General features: G+C 38.3%; 1 protein-coding gene across 1 annotated transcript in view; it reads right to left on the minus strand.

Moving 5' to 3' along the window:
• cobl (cordon-bleu WH2 repeat protein) overlaps positions 1-27389 on the minus strand; it is a 156796-nt gene that overhangs the window by 39974 nt on the left and 89433 nt on the right. Inside the window, exons 8-10 of the mRNA XM_042332280.1 lie at positions 24233-24347; positions 22635-22844; positions 521-881 (exon numbers count right to left, since the gene is read on the minus strand). Of these exons, the coding sequence (XP_042188214.1) occupies positions 521-881; positions 22635-22844; positions 24233-24347 (686 nt within the window). The remainder of the gene's footprint in view (positions 1-520; positions 882-22634; positions 22845-24232; positions 24348-27389) is intronic.

A 27389-nucleotide genomic window follows, 5' to 3' on the forward strand; every position in this document is an offset into this window, starting at 1 on the left:
AGTTCTAATCTTCCTGGTTCTGATTTTAAGGTGATGCCAATTGTCGGACCAGATCCTCTAGAAGAGGAAACAGTCATCCACTAGCTCACCCGTCAATTCCTTTACAATTTTGAATACTTCAATCAAATCACCCCTTAGCTTCCTCTGCTCTGGTGAATATAAACCTCGTCAGCCCTACCTCACATCAAAATTCTACCTCCTCTCTGCATTCTCACTGTATTGAAATCAAGTCACACTTCTTTTGAGTCTTAACTCTTTTTTTGGTGTTCAAGACTGTAGAAATATTTACCTTTCTCAATCTTCTCTTTCTCCCACTAACTACAATCTTCAAAAGATTGGCGTCAATTAATTACTAATTCTTGATTTACATCGCCTTCTCTCCTAAAGGTTATTATTTGTCAACTTAAAGTTTTAATATTATTTAAACAGTCCACGGTTCCTGAAACACTATTTAGTGTGGCTGCGAGAGTATTGGTGACAAGTGACATCATATTGTCTGTCTGTAATAAGAGATCCGTACCTGGTGTGGTGCTTCCCAGCACAGCTTAGTTCTTCATAGGCAGCAGAAGGTAGATCGATGCTCCATGCTGAACATTCCTCTGTCCTGTTTATCTGATCCAAGGAACTCGGGGGTTGATATACATCAGTTTCATGGCTCCATTTGAGGCTGCCAGTGAGAGAAGCTGGGGAAGCTATAGATGGTGAGCTTGGAGTCCCAGAATCAACATTTAACAGGTCGTCCTCTGACGCTGTTGAGTGCTGTGAGCAATTCTGATAAAAACTGTTACTACTTTTTACTGATGCAGTTTCTTCTCTGTCGCCAGATTCTATTTCCATGATATCATCAGCAACTCCACTGTCTTGTTCTGATCCCATCTCCACTGATAAAGAATCCAGTGAAAGTGATTAATAAAGAGAAATCATGAATAAATTAAAATACTTAACCTCGACAAGAACTTTCACTTTTATACAAAAATATTTTGAAGCGTTTCAGAGACAGAGCAGGGGCGTGAGCAGAAAGCATGATAGGGTGGGGTGGGTGCAGTCAAAGAGATAGATTTTTAAAAAGGTTTTGGAAGCAGAGAGGGCGGGACGGCAGATAGATTTAGGGAGAGAGTTCCAGAAAGAGATAGACAAAAGTGGCTCAAAGCTTACCAGCCAATGGTGGGGCAAAAGTGTTAGGGACGTGAAGCAAGCCTGAGTTTGCAGAACAGTGGGAGTGGGTAGAGAAGTGGGGCTGCAGGAGATCAGTGGCTGGAGGGGGAGGGAGGAAGCAAGGGAGTGACTAGGACTAACAAGGTTTTGATATTTGGAAGACGGAATGAGGATCCAGAAGTCAATCCACTGGGTGTAGATAGTCAATGGAACCTGGCAAGGTAGGGTGTGACAGGATAGAGCGTGATGCAGGAAAGGAAAGGAGCTGCAGACTTCTGGGTTGTGTGGATCTGAGCTAGGATGGAATTAGATAGGCCGGCAAGGAGCACATTGGAGAATTCAAGTTTGGAGATGACAAAGGTGTAGAAAAGGATTTTAGTGAGGTCAGGGTGGAGGCATTGGTGAATTCAGGCAATAGGGGAAAATATAGTTTGAATTTTGGGTAAACTCTTGATTTCATAATTTTAATTATAGAACAAAAAGGTAATTTAAATACTGTAATAAACTCGAAACGTCAGTAACTTGTTACCAAGCCAGCTGTTTCTGTTACATATTAATAAACTTGTATTTTAAAATATTTCAAACAAAAGCATAAAGAAAGGAACATAGAGTGACTTCTCAGCTTATTCTCTAAAGGGTAAAGAGTGTGGCTCCAATGTTAATGATGACCAGAAGTAAACTTTTGGAACAGTGCAATCATCATTCAAGTGATGTAATCTACTCTATAACCAAACCACATTTTCCATAGTGTGGAGAATTCTGAAGTATTTCCAAAAACCTGATTGATATGTGAATGGTTATGTGAACTTCAGTCACGACAAGAACGACTGCCATTTTTGTTGCCAAATTGTTAATGTCTCTGCACTGGTGCATCACTCTTTTTTGTTAACCAAGACATTTGATTAGTTACTAATACAACTAGATATAACTCAAACATGCAGAGAGGCTCTGAAGAATTTCTACAATGGACACGGGAGAATAAATAGAGCAGCAGCAGCAGCAGAACAAAGTGGTTAATGACCAAGTAATATATGGTGTGTGTAGGTGTCGTGAGAGATATAAATATTGTAGCATGAATGTTATCTATTAAATATACTTAGATAGATTTATTAAGTATATGCCCTACTTAATATCGAACTATGTAGGTTGTGGTATTTTATTTGAGCAGTATATAATAATAAAAATAATAATCCTTGTATTTGATATAGTCATCGAGACAACAACAACAACAAGATTGCATTTATAGAGCGCCTTTCACGTCGGGAGGACGTCCCAAGGCGCTGGACAGTTGGGTCAGGACCCGAGCAGGGGGGAAATGGTCAGGGTGAGGGGAGGGAAGGGAGGGAGCGAGGAGGGGGTAGAGAGTCGAAAGGGGAGGTGAAGGCACGGTTGAAGAGAAAGGTCTTGAGACCGGCCTTGAAGGAGGAAAGGGAGGAAGCGGCGAAGGCACTGGGGGATGGAGTTCCAGACATCTCAAAATGCTTCCCTTGATTCACTGTAGATTGACTGTGTATTTTGGGGCAAAACGTGGCAGCCAGTTGCACACTCCAACGACCCACAAACAGACATGGAGTAAATGACCAATTGAGGGATTGTTGGCCGGGAACAACTCTCCTCTTTTTGAATGGTGTCAATGGGATCTTTAACATCCACCTGAACAGGCAGATGGGACCTCAGTTTAACATCTCATCTAAAAGATAGGATATCATTTACAAAATGCAGGTTGTGCATCTTGAAAATGCCTGCTCTACAAAGCACAACTAAGAGAGTGAAGCAGACATTCTATTATAATAAATGCAAAGTTATTAATATATAAAATCACAATTACTTGTCCGACAGTCTGTTCCTTCTCATCTGCCCACTTAGTAATGTTAGCTGAAAGTATTTTCCTCCTATTAAGAATGTATATGTTTGTAGTATTGGTTACACTAACAAGATATTAACTTTGTTGATTTTAAAATTAATATTTGTATGATTATGGAGGTGAAAGATGTCAGAATTGCGGAAATTGAACACTTTCTATTTTTGGGGTTTAATGTCAGCATGAAGTACTCCTAAATTTTTAATAATGTAAAGCTCTCGCCACACTGCCCAACAATACACCATGACCCAGCTTTGCAAAAGCGCTCAAAACTGCATCCGTGCAACATTTTTCCTTTCCTACATGGTCAATTATAAGTTCAGCAGTTTTGTGCTCTACAATTTGCACCCACTAGAAACTAAATGCAAAGAGGCTATTGAAACTAATTTCACTCTTACATCTGCCAGAGAGAAAACATTCACCTTGTCAGTCTGGATTGTATTCACATTTTAACTCCACAGACTCCATTTTCCAAGCAATTCCACAGAGGATGAAGGAGCTAATATAATGCTTTTTGGTGCTTCCAGGTAATGTGTGATATTCCTATTCATTGTTAAATTATTTCACAAATTATTAGGGCATTTTTAAAATATATTTGTTTGTCACTACTTATGCAAGGACGGAACAATCACTGTGGGAACCCTAAACCAAAGTTCTCACAGGCAGGGTAACAAGCAGCAGGAAGCTTGCCAGACAGTGCTCTCAATGGCAAGCTATAAGGTTTTAGCTGGTTAAGCTCCAACACAACCCCAAGCCTTGGTTGTCAATAACGTGTGCCTAATACTCTCAGTAAACTGCCAGCATCCCTCTAAGGAGAGAGTACACATTCCATTCCATGTGTAGATGCCATACATATGTGGGTGTAACTCTGGTTTGAATACTCTTCAGCATGGTGATAAGGTTTCCACATTGTACCTGATATCTAATTGACACCCCCCCCAAAAAAATGAGACAAATCAATCTGTCATTGCAATGTCCCATTTCAAGTCATAAAATAAACGCTGCGATTTATAAAAAAAATTCCAAGTATTATTTTGTATCAGTTTACTGGAAAACTGTCAGAGTATTTGGGAGGAAATGGAGGAATTGGGAGGAAATAGGACTATTGAGGCCATTTCCTTTCCACACCATTGGACAATGTAACACAAAGAAAACAGGAAAAAATGACTGACACACTTAGATATGTAATAAACCGTATTTATTGCCACCTATTTTTCCCCCCACAATCACAATTGGAACAGATTTCACTTTGTATCTGTTTAGCTCAAACCATAACAGATTTCAATTTAGAATATACAAACAAAGAAAACAATATTTTGCAGCTGAACAAGACGTAGGAGAGAATGTGCTGCTGGAGTCTAACCAGCTAAAACTGAATAGCTTGCCATTGAGAACACTGCCTGGCAAGCTTTCCCGCTGCTCGTCCAGCTAGAACTACCCTATCCATGAGGGCTCTTAGTTGCAGAGTTAACAGGAGCTGAGTGGGAAGGGTCCCTGCCCCCAGTGACTGGTCTGCCCTTTCCAAGTGCTGCCCATGCACCATGGCTGGCTGTGCTGTTATCAGCAGTGCCCTGGAATACTGCGGACCTGCCTGGCTTAGGAACTGGACTACTGAGACCGCCACAGAGGGCTGGCTTGATTCCCACGTTCAGTTGTCAAGCAGATCACCTTTGAGCCAGTTCAGTTTCAAGGAGACCCCACTGACTTCCCAAGAAGATCTAACACAGTAGACTGAAAAGTCACCAAGAACCCAGCCTCAGATAGGAGCATGATATTATTGTTGTGTTTAGTGCTGATGTGAAATTTCTTCTAAGACAGCAATAACTTACACTAAGGGGGATTGGGCTAATCAAACACGCTTTGCCGGACTAACCAAATGCAAACAAATGCTGGTAATTTTGTCATTAACCACCTGATTCTGAGTCCCTTTTCATTGGTTAATTGCAGAATGAGGACCACTTGTACTTACACGGTTCCTCCCTCCCCCCCACCCGTTCACTATTAGTCAGTCCAACAAACATTTCAGATCCCCCCCACCCACAATCCTCCATGATCTCAGCTTCAATAGAATAATTTGGATCAGATAGGTCTTTTATAGTTTTTCAATTCACATAATCATTTGTACTGATACCTGGGTTTGGTAAGAATGTTTCAGGTAACTAGTTAGCCTATAATTAATGGTCTGAATTAACTATCACAGAGAGAGAGAGCAGAAGGAAGGAAAGATACAGCTTCACCTGGCCTGCAGGGAGAGCACTAATTCAAACAACCCAAGACGCTATCTATGCTATCACACAAAGAAAGCAGTAGAAGTTTCAGAGGGACTGCACCTCTAAATCTCTCCCTGTCCAGTACAATAAGTTCATTATCTTTTTATCTTTCACTTTATTTTATCTTCCTTTAAGATTTGTTTTGTCTTGCCTTGCTTGCCTTTTATTTCATTGGTTGCTTATGCGATTTGCTAGCAAGATTGGCTGCCATGTTTATCTTTATGACAAACATTCGCTTCATTTCTGAATACTTATATTTTCTAAATTCCTTTGACAGCTTTATTTTTACAGGAAAGGTGCTATGTAAAGCATTGAACTGGATGTTAAATTCAGTGTTGTTTGTTCCTTTTTACTGTGAATTGCTGTCAAATTTTATTTCTAATTTTGGATCTATTGGTCTCTGTATTTTGTCCCTGCTGTATTTTATGGCTCGTTTTAAATCTCTCATATCAAAAGCATTTCCTGAGACAATTTAAGGATTTTTCTCCCAATATTGAGCATTGCATTTTATTTTCTCTTTCCTGTGTATAATCTGGTCTGGGGACAGTTATTTGGCTTGATCACTAAGTCTCTGTAGAGTGGTTTCTATATATTTTTGGTCATGCATATGTGCAAATTGTTCTCTCACCTGTTTTATAACTTTGTGAGAGAACGATTGCTTATAATTGGTTACACATTTTATAGTTCCGATGCTCTCCAACAAAAATTAATAAACCAAGACATTGAACCCAAACTGCACATTGAGCCCAAACTGCACATCGAGCCCAAACTGTAAGCGCTCCGAGACACTGTCTGGCGTGAAGGGCGCTATATAAATGCATGTTGTTGTTATTGCACAAGGGGATACTTTCAGGTTGTAAGATGTAAATTGGTGTTGTAACATCAGAAATTGGTGCTCCTGTTATACTTCCCATCAGACCTTCAAAAGTAAAAGGGGTTTGACTGTGTATTCATGTGTGGGATGGCCTTCATTAAAATAGCTGGAGCTGGCATACTGCAAATACATTCTGGTCAAATCTCAGCCAAGAGTCTAGGTTTGTGAACACAAATCAGAAAGGACAAGAGGGGATTAAGATAGCAGAAAAATATATATTTATTTTTTTAAAAAATGGTTATTTCCTCACTTCCACCCCCACCCCCCTGCAGGAATTGAAATTAAAATCTTTTTTCTGAGATTTCGGAAATTTGCTCCCTTCCCTGACTACCAAGGATAATATAAGTAGTTTGGCCTATTTCTATTGTTGGATGTCTACCTCAATCTCTGCAGCACATACTGTTACCTAGTTACAGGAGCTTAGTGCACTTCATCATGGGGTACTAATAGTTTTCCTTTTTTCACCCAAGCAAAAAGAAAATGTTTTCTTGGGGGTTTGTCCAATCGTTTAGGTTTTAGATAAGTAAGAATGATTTTTGTCCTGCCTTTCTTAGCACTAAACAACGAGAGAGATGATGATTTATAAGGTATTTATGTTTCAATGCATTTGGCAAACATTACTAAAACAGAACACAGAACAGGCACAAACAAATGAAGCTCCAAAAAATGTTCACCTCTTGCAATAATAGTGCAGTGATGTAGAACTGGCTAGGTCTGAATTTAAGCACTAACTGTAAAGTTATATTTGTGTGTAATGAGAAAATTATGCTTTCGCATCTGAACTTTCAATACTGAAAATGTCATTGAATTTCTGTCCTTCAAGTGTTTTTGAAGATTTTGCACATCTAGATGTATCATCTCAGCAAAGTGTAATGTGGTTCTTATACCACAGCGGTGCAGCTGACAGGAGCATTAACTGCTGTTCTTACCCAAGGTCCCCTGAGAAGAGGAAAAAAAGAGTAGCCACAGTTCCCGCTCTGATCACAGAACAACAACAGTTGGTTGTGAAGATTTTAGACGCCATAAAGCTCACACCTCAGACTTTATTGAGAAAGCGATATCCTAAATTGACAGTGGGAAGCCATGTAATCTGTGGTATGTAGACTTTCTTCTAAATAATTTTAATGGAGTGCCACACAAGAGATTCCTTTACAAACAGGTGGTATTAAGATTAAGACACGGATGTGAATTATTAATTAGCTCGCAGTTCACCATGTCCAAACAGTGTGAGGCAGCGATAAATCAAGCAAACAAAAATACTGGGCTACATTGCCAAATTAGTTCAATTTAATTCAACAGATGTTCTGCTCATGCTGGATATTGGTTTTGTCATGAGGAAGTTATGGATGCATGACGCAGGCTGCAGAGATAGCGCAGAGATGATGTAATATCTTGGGAGGGTTGCAGCTGTATAAACGAGTGAGTCACAGAGATAGGGGTATGCATGTAACCTCTGGAATCCCAAATCTACAACTATCAGGAGCAAACACACCATAAAAGCTGTAAGCAGAGCCCAACATCTCATCCTATAATAATAGGCAGAATGATCAACTTCAATGTCCCACTTTGTTCAGGTTCCAATAGCTCTGAAAGGTCATCTGTGCTCATTGCTCATCAGGGGAAGAAACATTGGGACCTCCTTGATGGTGAGGGAGAAACAGGTTGGGGAGATTCCATGGCAGCACTATACATGCTCCACTAGAATAAGTACTCCTCCACATCCCCTCCCGTCACAAAAAAACATGTGGAACAGGCATTTGTGGGGCAACAGACATCTGTGGGGAATCTGCCAAACAGCAACAGGAGGCACAAGCTGAATCTGCAGTTAGGCAGCACCAAGAGGTGTGGGTGCCCTTCCTACAGTCTCCACACAATTTCCTCTCCCATTTCCCCACCCTCAGTGTCAGACCTCCTCACAAGCTCCCTCAACCATAAAGGGGGAAAAGCAAGTCCTCAATCATGCTGCCTTCCCCCTCCAAAACCCTCAGAGATTATAACCGCAGTATGTATAAATTGACACCTCTTCTCAACCCAAAAGAATGCCTACAACCTACTAATGATACATAAAACTTAGCCAGACCATTTTTAATGTACAGTAGAACCTCACTAATCTCGTCACTCAAGGGACTGGGCAAAAGTGACCGATTTATTGAGGTGACCTGATTATTGAAACAGATTGGGTGATTCAGGACACTGATGTAATGTTAAGGGCATTGGTAATGGGTGAGGGTGATGAACATTCAACAACCATACTTTGCAATCTCATTAAAATAAAGGCATTGTCACATTTAAAGCAAAAGCTGTCATGTATTCAGCCTATGCTGATTTATGCCATTTCTGCCAATGGCATGGATCACAGCTAACTATGACTTTTGCCTTCACTGTTCTTGATTAAGTCCACTCTCTCACGTAAGGACAACTCCTTCCGTGGTGGCATGTTTACAGCACTTGACAACAGTCACTAAATCAAAACAATGTACACACAAACCATATGCTCTGAATACAGAGATTTGTACCGGAGGAGGGTGTGTCGCGGTCATAATCAATGACCGTTGTCCTGAATAGTGAGATGCCCAGTTTACTGAAGCAGACAGACGGGCTAACTTTTAACATAGACAATGAAAAAGACTGTGAAAAGGTGCCCGCAATTGTGAGATGGCTGGATTACTGAGGTGACCCCAAACCGGGTTTCTACTGTATGTATCTGTATTTACAGTGCTGTCTATTTTTGGATCTATTTTGATGTATTGAGTATTTTATAAAGACCTAGAAAGAGTCCAAAATGTCTTATTAATGCAGTAAAACTTACATTAGTCATATCAGTTAGAAACATAAAATTTAATATGACTTATGCAAAGCATGAGTTATGGCAAACTTGCATAAGTCATATCATATCTGGACTTATGTAAAGTTATGTATAAGTCGGATTTTATATGACTTACACATAACAAATACACAAATACTGTACTGGCTGGTAATATCAAGGTTAAGGATTTTGTACCATGTTTAACCCGTGCATATTAAAGCTATGGTAGCCTATACTGCACAGTACTGTACCTCATATGCAGAAACATGCACTGTACAATGAATGGCACAACCAAACGGGTTTCAAAACAGAACTGTTTTAATATAATATAAACTCTTACAAAGAACTATTAACACTGTACATAAGAACTTTTTAAAGAAAATGTTAAGTGAGACATGAACTCTCAATTCACTGTCTGATTTCCCCCATTCAAAGGCTGTGGATTCAAATCAAATTTGGAGGCAATGTCCTTCTTTTTCATTTCAGGATTTGTCTCTCAAAATTGGTTAGGTTTTTGCCATTAATTTCTGCTTTGTTGAGGTATCTGCATTACCTAATGCTATTAAGGCTGGTCACAGCAACAACAAGCGTTTATATAGTGCCCTTCATGCCAGACGGCATGTTGGAGCACTTAAGGCGAGGCAAAAAACTTGTTACCTGTCCTGTAATGCGCGTGCAGTCCTTCGGCATTGCAGCCGTGTGGTGGTGGGTCAGGACTTGGGTTTCGGCAATTGTTTTGCATAGAGCACTGCGCTTGCTACTTCAAAGCCAGTGATGGGTCGCCTTTGCTCCCTACATGATCTGGCATTCCTTAGTCCCTCGCGCACCACGATGTACGACTTAAGCGATAATACAATTTATACAGATAAGATTTATGCGAGTTTTACTGTATATATTTAAAAACAAACGTTTTCACACATTGAAATGCAGAGCACTCTGGATGCACTCAGCAAAATAGTGAGCTATTTGAAACAAAAGATTTTCTAAACTCTCCACAGAATGTACAAATCAATCATACATTTGAAGAGAAGCCAGAAACTTGGTCGACTGCTCAGTTTCAGGTAGACGCAGAATAAGCCATAGAGCATACTGGAGGAAATGGGGAGGAGAGAGAAATAAAGTAGAGAAAGAGTAAAATTAAGCAAAAAGATTCAGAAAATGCTAACCAAACACAGGAGCACATTTTATACTCGGTTTCTCTTTCAAGGCGTGTCTCAAAACGTACCTCTTTGACTGCCCTTTTGGTCATCCTTCCCCTTGCTATCCCTGGCTGGTTGCCTATCCAGCAATGTGAAGTACTTTGAGAGACTCTCTCAATGTGAAAGGCACTATATAAATGTAAATTGTATTGTTTATTCAGAGCTTGCCAACCACACATGATGCACTTGGCTTGTTTCAGTACATTGCCTATTTTGTGAGTTAAGGATGACAGCTACCACTGGTCCAAATGTAGGGGGAAAAAGGGAGAAAATAAGACACAATCCTGAAGTGCCAAATGAGGAAATCACAGATTCATAAACACAGATTGCACAAACTTGCAGCTTTCTCCAGGTTCTGTGCCTCTAACAGGATTGAGTATTTTCAGCTTCAAAGAGGAGAATCAAAGCTACATTCCATTAGGTCCCCTGTGTGCTGAATTATGTTCAGTAAGTGTCTGACAGCAACCACAGCACTTTCCTCATGCAAACCCCATCTAATCACTATAATAACAATAATCCTTGCATTTTATACAGGGCAAAATCACATCGATGAGGCATCTCAAAGCACTTCACAGAATATATTCTAAATTGCAGGGGAAAAAAAGGAAGAATACTGCAGTTGCTGGAAAACTCAAATAAAAACAGAAGTTGCTGGAAATACTCAGCAGGCCAGACAGCATCTATGGAGAGAGGAAAGTGAGTAGACGTTTCAGGTTGATGACCTTTCGTCAGAACTCTGAGTTTTCCCAGCAATTTCTGTTTTATTTTATGTCATAAAGTGGATTGACTGGTTATTTTGTGGGCGAAACACAGCAGGCAATTGCGCACGGCAGTGTTCCACACACAGTCGTGGATTGAGTGACCAAATTATTATTATTTGTTTATTTATTTGTTTGAAGGGATTATTACTCCCGGAAAGCAATTCAGCAGCGACTCACAAACGGATTCCTACTTATAATGTTAAGTAACAGAGGCGTGTGGTGTAAGGAAACTTGCCTAAGGTTTCGCATTGCCTGAGAATCAAACTCTCTCATCGAGATGGAATGGAAAAATAGTGACAGCTAGGAATCATAATAATAATTTCTTGCATTTGATATAGTGCCTTATCATCTCGTTGAGACATCTCAAAGTGCTTCACAGAAATTACTGCAAAGTGAATTGGCTTTATATTTTGTGGACGAAACGTCGCAGTAATATCCAACAAACGTGAATTGAGTGACCAATTTTTTTTATATGGGATTTTTGTCACTGGAAAGCGGTTCGCTAATCGACTAACTACCGGGTTCCTTCTTACTGCTAGTAAACACAGATTAGTGCTGCAAGTAATGAGCGCTTGCAGCATATGGAACATAATAATATGCTCAATAATAATTATTGCACAATAATATGTGCCTTTGATATAGCAATTTTTGCAGTTATCTCAAAGCGCTTTATAAGATTTACCTTAAAATGTAGCAATTGCGTATTTGTACACGAGCACCACAGACAAACGTCTTCTCTTGCACAAATGCTGCAAATTTCCATTTTTTAAAAAATATATAAATTAAGTTTTTTTTCCCACCAGAATTCTTTAAATGTCATGCCAATGCGCCTGAAAAGCTCCTGAAATGGAGGTACATTCATGGTATAGTTAAGTGTGCTTTTGTAACATTTGTGATGAATCAAATTCATGTAACCAGTACTTCAGAAGAACTATCTCCACTCGGAATAGAATCAATTTGTTTCACTATGTGGGTTTTAAGATTTTCATTTTCCTCGGTACAATTTAAAACTGAACAAGTAAACCAAAGTGTGAGGCCATAAATAACAAGGCAAATAACATTCAATAACACAACAACTTGCATTTATATAGTGCTCTTCACTCAAGATAGATTGGAATGCACACTGGTCTTTTCTCACTCAATCCATTGTCCTTTGATACTGATCACTTTTATTATTTTGTACAACAACTACAACAAATTGAATTGATGTAGCGCCTTTCACACCAGGACTACATACCAAGGCGCTGGACAGTGAAGGGTTTGCACCCGAGCTGTGGGCTGGAGTCAGGAACAGTGGAGGGTGGTGGGAAGATGACCGAAGGCATGGTCGAAGAAGAAGGTCTTGAGATGGGCCTTAAAGGAGGTGAAGGAGGGGTAAGGCGGAGGGATGGAGGTCCAGAAATTGGGGGCTGAAAGGCTAAAGGCCCACCTCCGATGGCGGAGCAGGCGGATAAGCACACCTATGTCTGACTCCATAGCTACTGGGAGAGACAACTGGGTATGTACAAGCAACGGTAAACAGATGGTCAAAAAGACTTTAATAATAATAATCCTTCATTTGATATAGAGTTTTTCACGTCTTCTAGACGTCTCAAGGCGCTTCACAGAATATACTGTAAAGTGAATTGACCGTATATTTGTGGGTGAAACATGCAGCCAATAGCTCACAGCAGTGTCCCAAAAACAATCGTGGATTGAAAATGACCAATTTATTATTGTTTTGGAGGGATTATTATTAGGCGTGTGGAATAAGGAAACTTGCCCAAGGTTTCGCCCTGCCTGCAATTGAACCTAAGTCTCTCGCTTGCAAGACGAGTGCTCTCACCACTGAGCTACAGGACTCCACTTTGCAACTGACATTGCTAACTTTTTATTTGGAAAGACAAAATATCTTTCAGGGAGGGAAAGATGATCCACTGTTCAAATCCCTTGTGATATCTAACCTGTTGGCAAAGTTAGACATATTAAATAACATCACCTAAATTGTGCTGGGTAGGTCATACTGACCCCATGCAACTGGATACTGCAAATTCCTCAAGCGCAACACCATAGTGTGACAAGAGTAAAAGTCTGGACTGGCGTTCTTGGTATTACATTACAGATACACAAGGAAATACACTTGTGAGCACTGACAGTACACCTGGGGAAGTGTCAGTGTCTTTTGCCTGGGGAATTTTACCCTCTCTTCAGTTTGCTTTGTTATTCTGATGACTCTTGTACTCACTGTTTCATACTTTTATTTATAATGTGTGATTTTTTGTTCTACTTTTTTTTTAAAAATGTTGTTCATCCTCACTGTCCTTCTGCCCTTCACCTTAATCTAATTTACCAACAGCTTTTGAATCACACTGAAATGCTGGATGCTGGCAACCCTTTTCTGGGCTGTCTCTATGTTCAATATCTTTCTCCTTTGTCATGCCTATCACATAAACCATTCTAATGTCCGACTACTGTCTCAGAGCAATCTAACAAGCACTCAAGTATTGATGAGGCAGAGAGAGAGAAAATCAAATTACAAAAAGCCGGCATTTAAAGTAAAAGTTTTGTTTAAAAAAAGAAAAATGACATGAATAAAAAGAGCTAGCGAAAATCTTAAAAGCTTAGAGAGCTTAGTCTAAAGCTTAGACACATGTAACAAATGCTAGTGAAACATGAAAATAATAATGCAAATAATGGGAAAAAGAAAATAAATCTAATATTTTAGTTTGAACTGAAGAAAAATATAGATTAAAACATTTTGACAATACTGAATGCTAGAAAAATTATATTTTTAAAAAATCTCAAATGGAAAACAATAGAAATATATATTTGGGGAAGAATCAGTAATAAAGTAACGAAAACATAATTTGGGTATTTGAAAACAGATTTTTTTCAAAATAATAATAATTTTTGATTTGGTACAACGCCTTATCACATTGCTGAGGTTTGCTTCATAGGTTAATTTGTAAAGTGGTGTGAATGTATTTTATGGGTGAAAGAGAATTGGTAAATGACATTTGAGAAACTGTACATACACTTATATACACATTGCTTGTGTATACATACAGATACATACTTTTAGAAATCTATTCTACTTCTGGGACTTACAATGAAGTACTGTACTTTACAGTTTGGGAACAAAATGTAAACATTTCATATTCTACATGTACAAATCAGTCAAATAATCTTCTTTAAGGAAGGAAATTTGTTCAATCTTTGGTATAATAAATGGCTATTTAAACTAACTAGGTTAGTCATTGCCTTGGTTTTGCCATTTGATTTTATGACTATGTAATTGGTGAAGAATTTAAAGAGAGCATTCTCTATTCACAGCATTAGTGCAGCAAAGGACAAAGACACCATTTGAAAAGATTATTGTGGAGGAGAAACCTTCCTGTTAACTAAGGGCAAAGTAGGTTTGATTTGTTAACAGTCCATCATAGTATCTTGAACCAGGGAAGGGAAAAAAAGATATAAGTACTTAATCACAACAGATCTGAAGCACAATACATTGTATACAAAAATAAAGACTAAAAATGAACTGTTGACAAAGGCACTCTTGTTGCTCCGAGCCCAGCTGTAGCACCCATTTGGACTGGATTTCAATAGATGTGAAAAACCATGTTAACACACGTGAACTCGGATGTTTTACTTTGAAGAATATCTCCACCTGATGTGTAATGGAGGTGAATTTAAAGGGACACTCACCATTATTTGAAGTTATTGCTTCTGCCAATATTAGGAAAACTATTCTAAGAAAATGTAAATAACTTCAGTCTGCCCCTTTCCTCGCTGGCTGTTTACACTTACCATTTAACCTCCTTTAGATTTGCTGCAGTAGAACAGCTAGTTTAAAAAAACCTGTAGAAATTTTTGGAATATTTGAGTTTTTCTGCTTTTGTATTTATTATCTTGATGCATTAGCAAAATATAAATACATAAAATCCTACAAGAAGTAGAATTTGATGGAAGTAAATGGACTTTCTGGGCATATCTACGAAATTAAAAGGCAAATAAATTACCTCAAACTGGTTCCGTATAAAAAGCAACTTGGAATACCTGCCATTTATGTCAGACAAGTTGGATCAGGTGAATCTAAATCTGGCCACATTGCGAATGACCTTTCAACCCGTCTACATTGAGAAAAGTAACAGTTGCTGTTTAAAGCCGCGCACTTTTCAATATTCTGCATCAGAACTTCATAAATAACCTTTGTTCAGATAACATCCAGCACCAAACCCTGGAAATACATAACTGATACCCAATACTTCATTTTTGCACAAGTAGAAAAGTATAAATAAATAATACATAATAAAATTCTGTAGAAATTGTATAATTCACTGGTTAAGTTGCAGTTGGAATGCAATTGAATGCTCAATGTTGACCTCCCCATTACAGTAAGAATGTCATAGAGATAGAGATGGTGCAATATAGATTCACTGGTATCAGACAATACACATTTGATGAAAGGCTGACTAAATTTGAACTTTTTCCACTGGAACAGAAGATATTGAGAATGAATATAAGAAAAGTGTTTAAGATACTGAAGGAGACTGAGATAGAGAAATAATATTTCCTTCAGTTGGTGAATCAGGGATAAAGGAGCGCAATTGTTAGTAGAATACTTAGGGAAGCGGTTGGGAGGAATTACTTCACTCAAAGGGTTGATGGGGTTTGGAATTTATTACCACAAGTGGCTATTGACCTAAATCAATAGATTTGTTCAAGTGGGAACTGGATAAGCAACTGAGCAGTAAAAACATAACGAGATACTTGGAGAGAGTTGGAAAGTGGAAAATGGAAAAAAAACAATTTTGAAAAACATGCAGCAAATGGCACACACGCTATGGGCCTGAACAGCCCTTTCTGTGCAGAACATGTCTTACATTTCCAAAATAGATTTTGCAGAGTACTTAAGGAATATATGTACTGAATATTGTAATTTTAATTAAAATATAAAAACACAATAATAATCCTTATATTTGAAAGCACCTTATCACATCATCAGGATGTCTTAAAACGCTTCACAAGATATACTGTAAAGTGGATTACTGTGTATTTTGTGAGCAAAAATATATAACATCACCAACAGAAAATCTACCTGATAGTGTTGGTGTGAAATTGGCATTTTATTCTAATCATTCTCACTTGATCAATATTAAATAAAGCTTTGCAAATATCAGCCAATGTACACAATGTAATATGATTGAAAGATGAATTAAAGATCTTTGCATTTGATGCAGTGCCTTTCACATTAAGAGAACATCTCAAAGCCTTTCACAGAAATTGCTGTAAAGTGTAGTGACTGTGTATTTTACTCCAAGTATTGCAAATCAAACACATGAAGCCTTACTTGTGTATACAAATTAAGATTGCTTTTAATTAGCTTGTTTCCTTTATAACTCAGAAGGAGTTTAATGATAGGGGTATTTTTCCCCCTTCGCAAGACAGTCAACTTCAGTTTACATATACAAATAGATATAACAAAGTAAATAGAAAGTAAAAAAATTCAGTCCACTGAAATATCCAAAATAATGTGGTTAACATCATGTAACAAACTACTAAAAAAATAGTAATTTATTTTGTTCATTCAAATCAGAACAATCTTCATCACTGCTCATAAGCATGAGTTGTGCATCTTTAACCCACATTTCTGGGACATTTCCAATTCTTCTATCTACCCTACAGTACATGCTATATCTTAATCTCAATATTAAACCCAAACCTTTACCAGAACATTAAGGATGTCGAAATTCAGTTGTGAAAATTCTACACATGCATTCACATCCCTGATCATGAAACATTTTACAGTACAGCTTGGTTGGCTTCAGAAAATACTGTACAGCTGGGAACTGCAAGATACACTAAGCACCACATCCAATGCTCTTGAGGAATTTCCTGCGACAAATGTTTCCAACTTTTCTGATTTTGTAAAGTTTCAAACTAATATTCATGTGGGATTTCTACTTGTAATAGGTGCATTGATTTTTGACCAACAAGTAAAACATTCTTATAAAATGTAAAACGTAAACAGCATTCTGGCAATTATTTGGTTACAATGCAACTTAAACAGTTCAGTACAATGCACAAACAAAATCCTTGCGATATAAAGAATAGCATAGATGTCAACTGGTCAGAGTTCATCCAGCCAGAATCTATTGATTGATTTAAACGATGTACATGACCGATAAAGTTCAACTAAACTGAACCTTACGATGATTATTCAACCAGAACTCTCCTCAAGCTTTGAACCTCAAAATGGAACTGTCATTCTAAAAATACACATCACTCACAGCCAAGCACAAACAACAATCCAACTGTAACAGTATGGTTTATTCATTTGATAGAAAAATATTGCATTAGTCAGACCAGTGTGCCCTCAGGGAAAATACCAATTTGGGTACTAAATGCATATGTAATACTTCTAAAATATTAATTCAGTTCAATTCAACATGAAAAACATCAAAGTCAGCGACAAGGTCCAATGATTCCTTGGAGTCAAACTTTTCATCTTGTGATCACTTCTAACTCTGCTGAAACCATGACCTTCTCAGTAATAAAGCACTCAACCCATTCTCATCTCATCTCCGTCCTTTCAGGGTTTTAGAAAGACACCCAAAATGAAAGTCATCATCATAATAATAATAATCCTTGCATTTGATATAGGGCCTTATCACGTCTTCTAGATGTCTCAAAGCGCTTCACAGAATATACTGTAAAGTGAATTGACTGTATATTTTGTGGGCAAAACACGGCAGCCAATTGCGCACAGCAGTGTCCCACAAACAGTCGTGGACTGAGTGACCAATTTTTTTTTGAAGGAATTATTACCCCCAAAAAAGCAATCCACCAATCGACTTAACAACCAGGTTCCTACTTACTGCCAGGCGTGTGGATTTAGGAAACTTGTCTAACATTTCGCCCTGCCGGGAATTGAACCCGGGTCTCTCGCTTGCGAGGCGAGTGGTCTAACCAATGAGCTACAGGACTCCATAGGATATGATGTCAACAACGACCTGACAACCTGGAAGTTGAGTTTTTTTTAGCACTTAGTTTAAAATGAAGTGCCCCTACATTGTCTGTGACATTTAGAATATTTCTTCAGTTGAGCCAATTATTTACTGTTTCATTACACATTTTATTTTTAAATATTTAGATTTTTAAGGTGAAAACTGTTGTTTCACAAGTTTACCGTGCAACGATTGAACAGCATCAATGCTTTCCAGGGTTTCAAGTGAATTCAGATAACTAACATCGAAAGTACATCATAAGTCCATCATATCCACAGTCAAAGCACAACCTCTTCCCCCAACAATCCCCTACTTTTACAGGAAATAAAATGGCAAATTCATGCCCTTTTTTTTACCCCTCTCAAGTCAAAAAGCATGACTTGGTTTTCCTCCAACATGCAAATGATTGTTAGCATTTACCCAGGCCCATTAGCCACTAATTAGTTTCAACCTCACAAGTAGTCACACAAAGCAAGAATAGCTCAGACTGTGGAAGGCAAGGCAGTTAATAGCGGCAGCATCTGTAACAATGTCACCATAACAGACACATTGCCAACGTGAGTATGCATTCACATGGCAATCCAGTGGACTGGAATAAAAAGGAATAACAAACACAAAGATTTAAAATGCACTGCCATACAAATCCATTTATAAACTGCAGGATCTGAAGAGCACAAACAACAAGTTGCTTTCACTTAGCGCTCTTCACACAGAATAGCACCTCGGAGCGCTGCAAATGTTACCTCACACAATTTCCTTTCTCTGAATATACTGCAGCATAAGTGTCTTTGTGAAGTCATGAATTAGTATTAGTAAAATATACTTTATCATTAAAAAACAAATAAAAACGGAAATACGTGAACTTGACTTTTTAAAGCATTTTGGACAGAGAAACAAAAGAAGAAACAAGAGATAGTTTACTAAAGTGTTAAATCATTGTTTCAGTGCAAGATCTTGTTCAGTCAGAAACCTTTCACCCAAGAAGTTCCAAACACCATGCTTAAATACTAATCATATATGAACAGGTTATTAGCCAAGTTCTTTGTAGATGAAAGATGTCCAGTGAAGAGGAAAGTAGGATCAAGATGTGGATGATGAAAGAGGTCGCTGCTGGAGGAGGTCAGAGGTAGAGGCAAAGGAAGTCAGAGGCGATTGACCCGCATAGAAACAGGTGCACAACAGGTGACTGCAGGAAAGAATCAGAGGACAGGAAAAGTAAAGAAAACAAGCTCACAGATGCACGGACATACAGAGTTCTTTGCCTAACAGAAATTCCACATTAACATACTACTGGTAATGTATGATTACAGACACTTAAAATAATGGTTTTCTGAACGTAACAGATACTTGGAACCATCGACATCAACAGCTTTAGCAAATGGTTGCAAATTGATCCATAATTTGGCTTTGGATTGCCAATATAAATGTGGCAATTTTTTCAGAAGCAGACCTTGCTTTTATTTTCTCAGCACTGGTGCTGACAAGAACAGCTGACAAATATATCAACTACCGTCAAATTGGACTGGCTGGGTGATTGTTTTCCTCAGACCTACTTACAACATATTTCTTCAGCAATGGACTGAATGGGACTGAAAGGATCGCTCTTTAAAAGAGCCATCACTAATGTGATGGGTTGAATGACCTTCTTCTGTGCTTTAAGTTTATGTGGTTCAAAAAAACTAGTTCAAAAAAACTATTCATGCACAAGAATGTTACATTTGTGCACAATTTTTAAAACAGAGATCACGCAACAAAATAATCCCATTAGCATTGCATTTAGAAAAATGAATCATAAGGTCAAGGCATTTTACCCTCCAACAACATGATTTGGAGTCAGATAGGATATCGCCCTGTAAAGCGTCATAGTTCCTAGCTGGAATGTGAGATGCAAAGATTATTTAATGTGTGTGAAAAGTGGTTAGAATTCAAAACAATCATCCCTTTAAACGAAAGACGAGCACATGAGTTGGAAGGAGAATGTCATAAATGCTGCAATTTTACTCCCGAAGAAATGATACTTTATTCGTTGAGCTGAATTTTCACAAGGTTATATGGGTAATAGTTATCTTCCCTTCCCAGACAAAGGAAGAAAAGTAATGGGAAACAGAGGTAGAGATCCACACGCAAAAGAGGAACTAAAGATCTACAAGTTCCCTACTTTAAATAAATCTATATAGCAAATGAACACACCAACTTTAACACGAACTTAAAACAATCAACAAGTGTTCACTCAGTTTCAAGTCCAAAGATTTGAGTGAAGAATGTCCTTTGTCACAATTGACGTTCACTTTCTAGAATACCAGTCATCTCATTCCAGAATCCTGATCTCTTACACCATTTGTGGTAATCTATTCCAACTGATAATTTATCTATCCAATAATTGCTCTTCAATGTCCCCTTATCCTGTTATTTTTGTATATCTAGAAGTATTATTCCACATTTGCTTTTGTCTGTCTCATTAAGCATCTCATGTGCATTTTATGAAAGCTCTGCTCTCAAACACTTCCTTGGAGACCTTAGTTATCTAGTCATTCCCCTTTAACATTGAAATTTAGCTTTGGTGATCTCCTCTGCACTGCCTCTACGATCTGGATACCCCCTTATGTCAGAGAGGCCAGAACTTGCTCCATGTGCAACTTCACTAGAACATTATACAATTTGAGTAGGTCATGGAATCATTTGATGTTACAGCAGAGATTCAGGCTATTCAGCTCATCAAATCCACTCCCATGTTCTTCGTTGAATAATATACCTAGTCTAATTCGGCTTTCCATACACTTTAATATTTTTTTTAAAGCCTCTATCTGATTCCCTTTTAAAAAAAACTTATGGACTCTGTTTCAACAAAAGGCAGTGTCATGGAATCCCATATTCCAACCACTCTCTGTGTAAAAATTACCTTTTAATTTTTGCAATTTTCTTGCATTTGTGCCTTACATAAAGAACCCTCCTTCAAGCACCCACTGTCTCTAAGGCATAAGCAGAACTGTATGCAGTGCTGTAAACGCAGCTTGAACAGAACACTGTACAAACTTAATATGACTGACACTGTTCAAATACCACTCCTGAATAATTCAAATTTCTTTTCTCAACAAATATTTGAAATGATGTAAAGCATATGTTCTTTGAATTCACTGCAAATCATATGAAGAGAATGACTAATTGATCTGGAGGATTGTTGGCCAGGACACAGGTGAAAAACTCTCTTCTATTTTCAAATAGTGTCAGGGAGTTTTAACGTCCACTGAATAGGCAGATGGGACCCAGTTTGATGCCAGACTTGAAGGCCGACATCTTCGATAACAAAGTGCTCCTCCAGTACAACATCAGAGATTGACTAACTCAGCATAATCTAGAGATTGAGCCTAAGATATTTCTGGGTGGCTCAGTACCACAACATTTGATACAATCACTCACCAGATAGTTTTGGGGTGAATGCCGAGCTGCAGTATAAAACATGGAAACAAGGAGATATGCAGCTAACTCACTCGGTAAGATGAAGGATTATGTGACAATTCAGTGAACCCTCCGATGGAACACAAACAGTTTGTTCTGAAAATGAATGCTACTTCATTTACAGTGTATGTGGAACAGTGAGATCATCTGTGGTCAAAGCCAACACTGGTGAATACTGTCAATGGACTTCTGTGTCACCCATTGTTTGGCTAACATCATATGACTACTTTTTAATCACTGAGCATTTTATTCTGTATTCTTCCATAACTGTGTTGCTTTAAAAACATATGGAAGTCTTGCCACATTGCCGTTCAGTTAGGCTCGGTTCATAATGTTAAAAGCAATTTGTTAAAGTGATTTGAAGTGGGAAGTCTGATTTATACTTCCTGCTCTAAAATTGCATTGTTGGACGGTAAGCAGAGTTGTGCATGGGAGTAAAGCTTCGCCAACTGGCATCAAATTGTGGTCATATTTTTACATAATTAAAGAATGTGTACAGCTCTTGCGAAGGTTTTACTTTTAATGCACCACTTCTGAGTAGAGCCTAACTCAATGCTTTCTAGTCTTCCTCCAACTCTCAGATTAAGTTTACTAGGTTTGATGCAGATTGAGGCCTCTTTTACAACATGTCTTAACCTTGCAATCCTAATGCATAACTACATACTTTCCATTTTCTAAGACAGACAGTCCTGTGATCTGTTTTAGAAAGGATGCCAGTTTAGTTCTGAAACAAGGGCAATTGTGTGCTAAAAGCACGGACCCATTAAGAACTGAGGTGCCCTACACCAAATTATTTGGTTATAGCTGATAATTTAATTCAAGCAATCTGTGTTGGATAAATGTTTTAATTCATTGCATCACTTGACCTCCCCCCCCCAGCTCAAAATGTAATCCTACATGGAAGCAAATAAGTATAACAACAACTTGCATTTATACTGACCTTCATGTATCTGTGGTGTCTCGGTGCAATTCATGCTTAATGAAGTAGTCTTAATGTGAGAATCACTTTATATTTTAAAGCTACTTTTCTAAACTAAATTTACAAAATATACTCTTTTTGATACTTTTTCAGCAAAATAACCAGCTGAGAGTTAAGGTTAAAAATACTTAATGTTGTACTTAATTTGGAAAGAAACAACTTATGGATTTGAAATTTATAGAAATATGGAAAAGAGCGATAGGAGCCAGCGAGAAGCATCAGTATTAACAAAGAATTAAATGTTAAGACTGAATAGGACAGAATGTACTTTTCAGAGGACCTACATTCAAGCATTGATTTACCCAGTTCATCAGGCACCTCGCTGCTGAGATTGTACTTTGGCGACATTCCTGGCAGGTCGGTAATCTCAATGGTCGGAGAAGGTGGGTATGGTGGGGGAGGGGGGATGGTTAACTGGGGAGGGCTACGTTGATTGCCCAACACTGACTGTGTGCCTCTTGGAGGCTTAAGTGGCACTTGACGTCCAGTAACACCTAAATAAGGGACCAAGTAAGGTTATAAGTACTGTATATCTGGAAAATAACACCTGTAAACCCTTCAGTAATCCGATGAAACGTTTAGCATTCTTGCTGAAAAAAATGAGCTAAATTAACATTGACTAAGTGTTCCACACAGCAAAAGAAATAATATTCCTTCCATTTGATAAAAATGTCGTCATGTTGAAATGTGTCGAAGTGATTCATTCACAAGGTTTTCTGTAAAGAATAACTTTGTGGGTGGATGGGGCAGCCAATTTTTCTACAACAAATGTCCCACAAACAGCTGTGAAATGGAGGAGCAATTTTTTTATCTGAGAGATTATTGGCCAGGGTCTTTTCGAATTGTGCCACAGAATCTTTAATGTCAATCTGAACAGGCACTCGTAACCTCGGATTAGCAATTCACCTGACAGACGGGACCTCCGCCAACGGTGCACTCCCCCAGCATTGCACTGGAGTTTTAACCTAAATGATAACGTTAAGGTCCCAACATGGCGTTTGAACCCCATAACTTTATGTCTCAGAGGCCAGAGTGCTAACAACTGAGCCAGGCTGACACAATGGCAAAACTGAAGTTTGTAGCAGCATAATATGGAGGTTAATAGCAATTGTATGAATGGTATGCTTTTACAAATTTATTTAGCAGTGGGTAGATTTTACACTTGTAGAATAACCTATTCCCTAAAACAGTTAAAATACAGTTGTTTCCTCCACTTACCATTTATTAAATAGGAGGCAGGTGGGCTGACATCCAGGCTACGTTACGCTTAGCACCTTTGTGATGTGCGATTATAATGGATAATCCCATTAGCAGCCGACATTGCCAAAAACGCTATAATTAACAATGACCAGAATTTCAACGCTAGTGGGGAGCATTCAGGGCAGCCTTGTACAAATGGACCCCCTCCCCTTTGATATATTTCATAGCTGAGTGAGATACAAATATTTCAGCTGCATTCAGCAATAATTACAACTGAATAACTTTGGCCCTACCAACATTTGATGCACTTCATGCTAAAAGACTTTGCATAGGTTGATTCAGCAAACATTGATAATCCAACCTTTGCCACACTTAATCAATGGAAATTAATGGCATCTGAGGTGACGTTCATCTTACACACATTAAAGTAGATATGTGCTATCCAATAACTGAGTGGATATATGCACAAATATGTTGCTGATATAACAAAGTTACACAATTTAACTATCTTTTGCTTCTTTCATCAAGGCAGACACTCATGTCCTCGCTGTTGTTGAAAGAAACTTAATTCAATTGTCATTTTCCACTCTGGATATGAACCACAGTTACAAACAAAAAATCTGTGCATTTAGATCAAACGGTGCTTGAAAATTATGCTAGAAACATGAAAAGGATCACTTACCAAGGCTACTGCTCTTATCAAATTCTGTTCTATCTAATGTTTTCTGTACTGGGAGATCTGGTGGAGCTGGAGCACGACGCTTTTTCTGTGCAGAATTTAGAGATTCAGCACCAGTCTGCATATAAAACATAAATGTGACATTAAACCCGAGTCTCTAATTTCTTATTTAAATGTTTTAGAAATGAGTTTATGGCTTAAAGATTCCTAGTTTTAACCACGGGGCAGATTTGAAAAATATGTGCAACTTTGCTCAACATTGTTAACATTGTAGAGTGTCATAACATTAACATTTTTCATTCTAAATGGACCAGATTGTATCTTCATTGCTCAATAACTACTAGAGCCTATTTGTATAACAGCCTTGTTTCGATATTCCCTAAAGTGTTCTATGGGAGTTCTGTATCGAAAATATAGTGCAACCTTTTTTGGTTACTAAAATTCATTTTTTTNCTACATCAAAGGTTATATGCATTTCATTTCCATTGATATTTAAAAAAAACACTGACAAATCAGTTGCAAACCCAAGGTACTGAACCACACCACACAATGGCATTCTGTACTAGAACAAGAAAGTTAATCAGCTCTTCAATTAAAAATAAACCAGACCACCCAGAAAGAGGTCAGACAATAATGATTATGTGTACCCTGAGAACTTGGATAGGTTCTGATTTTAAAAAATTGTTCATTAGCAAAAAAGTAAACCGTGGTTCATTATCAAAGTGAAATAGGGTGATGTCATGCACAACAAATCTAACTTGTTTACATCTGGGTGGCCTGTGAATACAGATGGCAGAGTGCCTACCTCCCACCCAGATGGCAACAGGTCGAAGTTCTTCCTGAGAGTTCATTGTGTCAGTTCTTGACCAGGACACGAGATGGAATGTCTCACTACAATGGGATGGTCCATCTTACAAGAGGGAACCACCCACATTTGTCTTGCCCCAGTGTAAGTGCACGTCTGGTCTGGTGCAGGTACATTGATCGCGTTCAGGACAAAGCCTGTGGTTTTGCGGCAAATCAGTTGCAAACTCACAGTACTGAACCACACCACTCAATTATATTCGGTACCATTCTGTGGTTAGAGCACTCGCCTCACGAGCGAGAGGACCCAGGTTCAATATCCTGGCAGGGCAAAAGCTTACGCAAGTTCTTTACTCCACTCGCCTGTTTACCTAGCAGTAAGTAGGAACCCGGTTGTTACTCGATTGGTGAAGCGCTTTCCAGGGGTAATAATCACTTCACAAATATTAAATAAATAATAATAATTTGGTCACTCAATCCAAGACCGTTTGTGGACGCTGCTTTGCACAAAAGTACACTTTACAATATATTCTGTGAAGCGCTTTGAGACGTCTCAACAACCTGATAAAACACTATCAAATGCAAGGATTATTATTATTAATAATAATTAATGAACAGGGTTTCCATATACACAAGTCTCCAAATGGGAGGAATACAACAGCTACCCTTTCAACCTTAAAAACTACCAAGATACAGATTTACTATTTCAGACAGAAGTCTTCATTCTGAACACTCAGTGCACTCTTTCCCCCAAAGGCTGTGGTTGCTGGACCCATTCACATCTTCAAGACTAAGGTGGATAGATATTTGTTTAGGTCAGAGTATTAAGGGATACAGGTCGGTGGGAGGGTGGGGGATGGTAATTGGAGTTGAGGTACAGATCAGCCATGATCTTATAGAATGGCAGAACAGGCTCGAAGGGCTCAATGGCCTACTCCTGTTACCGTGTTTTCTATATGAAGCATAATTCTGATAAGAAAACAGCTCCGAACTGTTACGTATGAAACAAGCAGTGAAAATATCCCACTTGGAAATTCACATTGGACATTTTTCAGTCACATTGGGACCCATAAATGTTGCCTTGGTAAATTGTGTTCAGTAAATCAGTTCAGTGGTCAGTTAGTCCAATTACGATGGGCTCCCTTTATTAGTACTGAACAAGATTCAGGGGGTTCTTGGGCGAGATTATAAAAAGGAATTCTTAGACACGAGTTTGTACAATGATGTGGCTGCCAAAAAAGTAGGAAGCCAAAATCCAACCAAATAATAGAATGAACATCATGTTTAATTCCCACTCTTGTGTATCAAAACAATGGTACTGGAAATCATTTGTTATGGCTTATTGCTTCTTTTATGTGGAATTCAAGTCTTAACAATGTTATCTGAAGTAATTTTCCTACAAACCTTTAGAGCTGCAACTTCTATTGAATGCATCTGCTGGAATGCTTCAATTATTTATCTTTTTGTTTTCATGTGGCTTTTGACAAATGAATCTGAGTATTTTCAGTAATTCTTTTACCAATTAAAAGTAGTTTTAAACTTGGAGAAATTTTATCCATAAATGAAGTTTTACAAAGCACAAATCAATTAGATTTTTTCATGAGATTACTGCACGACCAATTTCTGACAGATCTTGTTTAACTATCACAGTATTCAAATTGAAAGGGACAGTCCTCTCTAGTTCTGCTGAAAATACACCATTATTGTGTTAAAGAATTACCATGATGTTCTTTACTTGATAAGCGCCTCAAATGAAGATCTGATTTTTTAAAAAAACTGATGTATTCAATGTTAGATACTGTACCCAAAATAGTCCAGTGTGTTTTGGGTCAGACAACTAGGATGGGCTAGGAAAATGAACTACATGGCAGAAAATTTGTACCTTTGGAAGATGATAGAATAGATCCGAGTTGGAGAAAGACCTACACGGAAAGCCAACGCTGAGATGGTGGCACTCAACTGCACACAAGACCTGAATGAAACAACTATGGCAGCTAGCAGAGAAGAGTGGATGATGCTTTGTGTTATCTAGAGGCAACCTGGTTATGATTGACTGTCACTTAGAATTGATCATTCGTGGATTCCTCATTTTGGGAGGATACTTCTTTGTGTGAAGGATACTGTAATCATTTAGAATCATAGAGTCTTACGGCACAGAAAGTGGCCACTTGGTCCATCTTGTCTGTGCCTGCTCTTTGAAAGAGCTACCCACTAGCCCCGCTCTTACCCCAAAGCCCTGCAAATTTTTCCTTTTCAAGTACCTATCCAATTCTCTTTTGAAAGCTATGATCGAATCTGCTTCCACCACCCTTTCAGGCAGTGCATTCCAGATCATAACAACTCTGGGTAAAAAAAT

The sequence above is a fragment of the Callorhinchus milii genome, unplaced genomic scaffold (assembly GCF_018977255.1).
Source record: "Callorhinchus milii isolate IMCB2004 unplaced genomic scaffold, IMCB_Cmil_1.0 Scaffold2, whole genome shotgun sequence".
NCBI lineage: Eukaryota > Metazoa > Chordata > Chondrichthyes > Chimaeriformes > Callorhinchidae > Callorhinchus > Callorhinchus milii.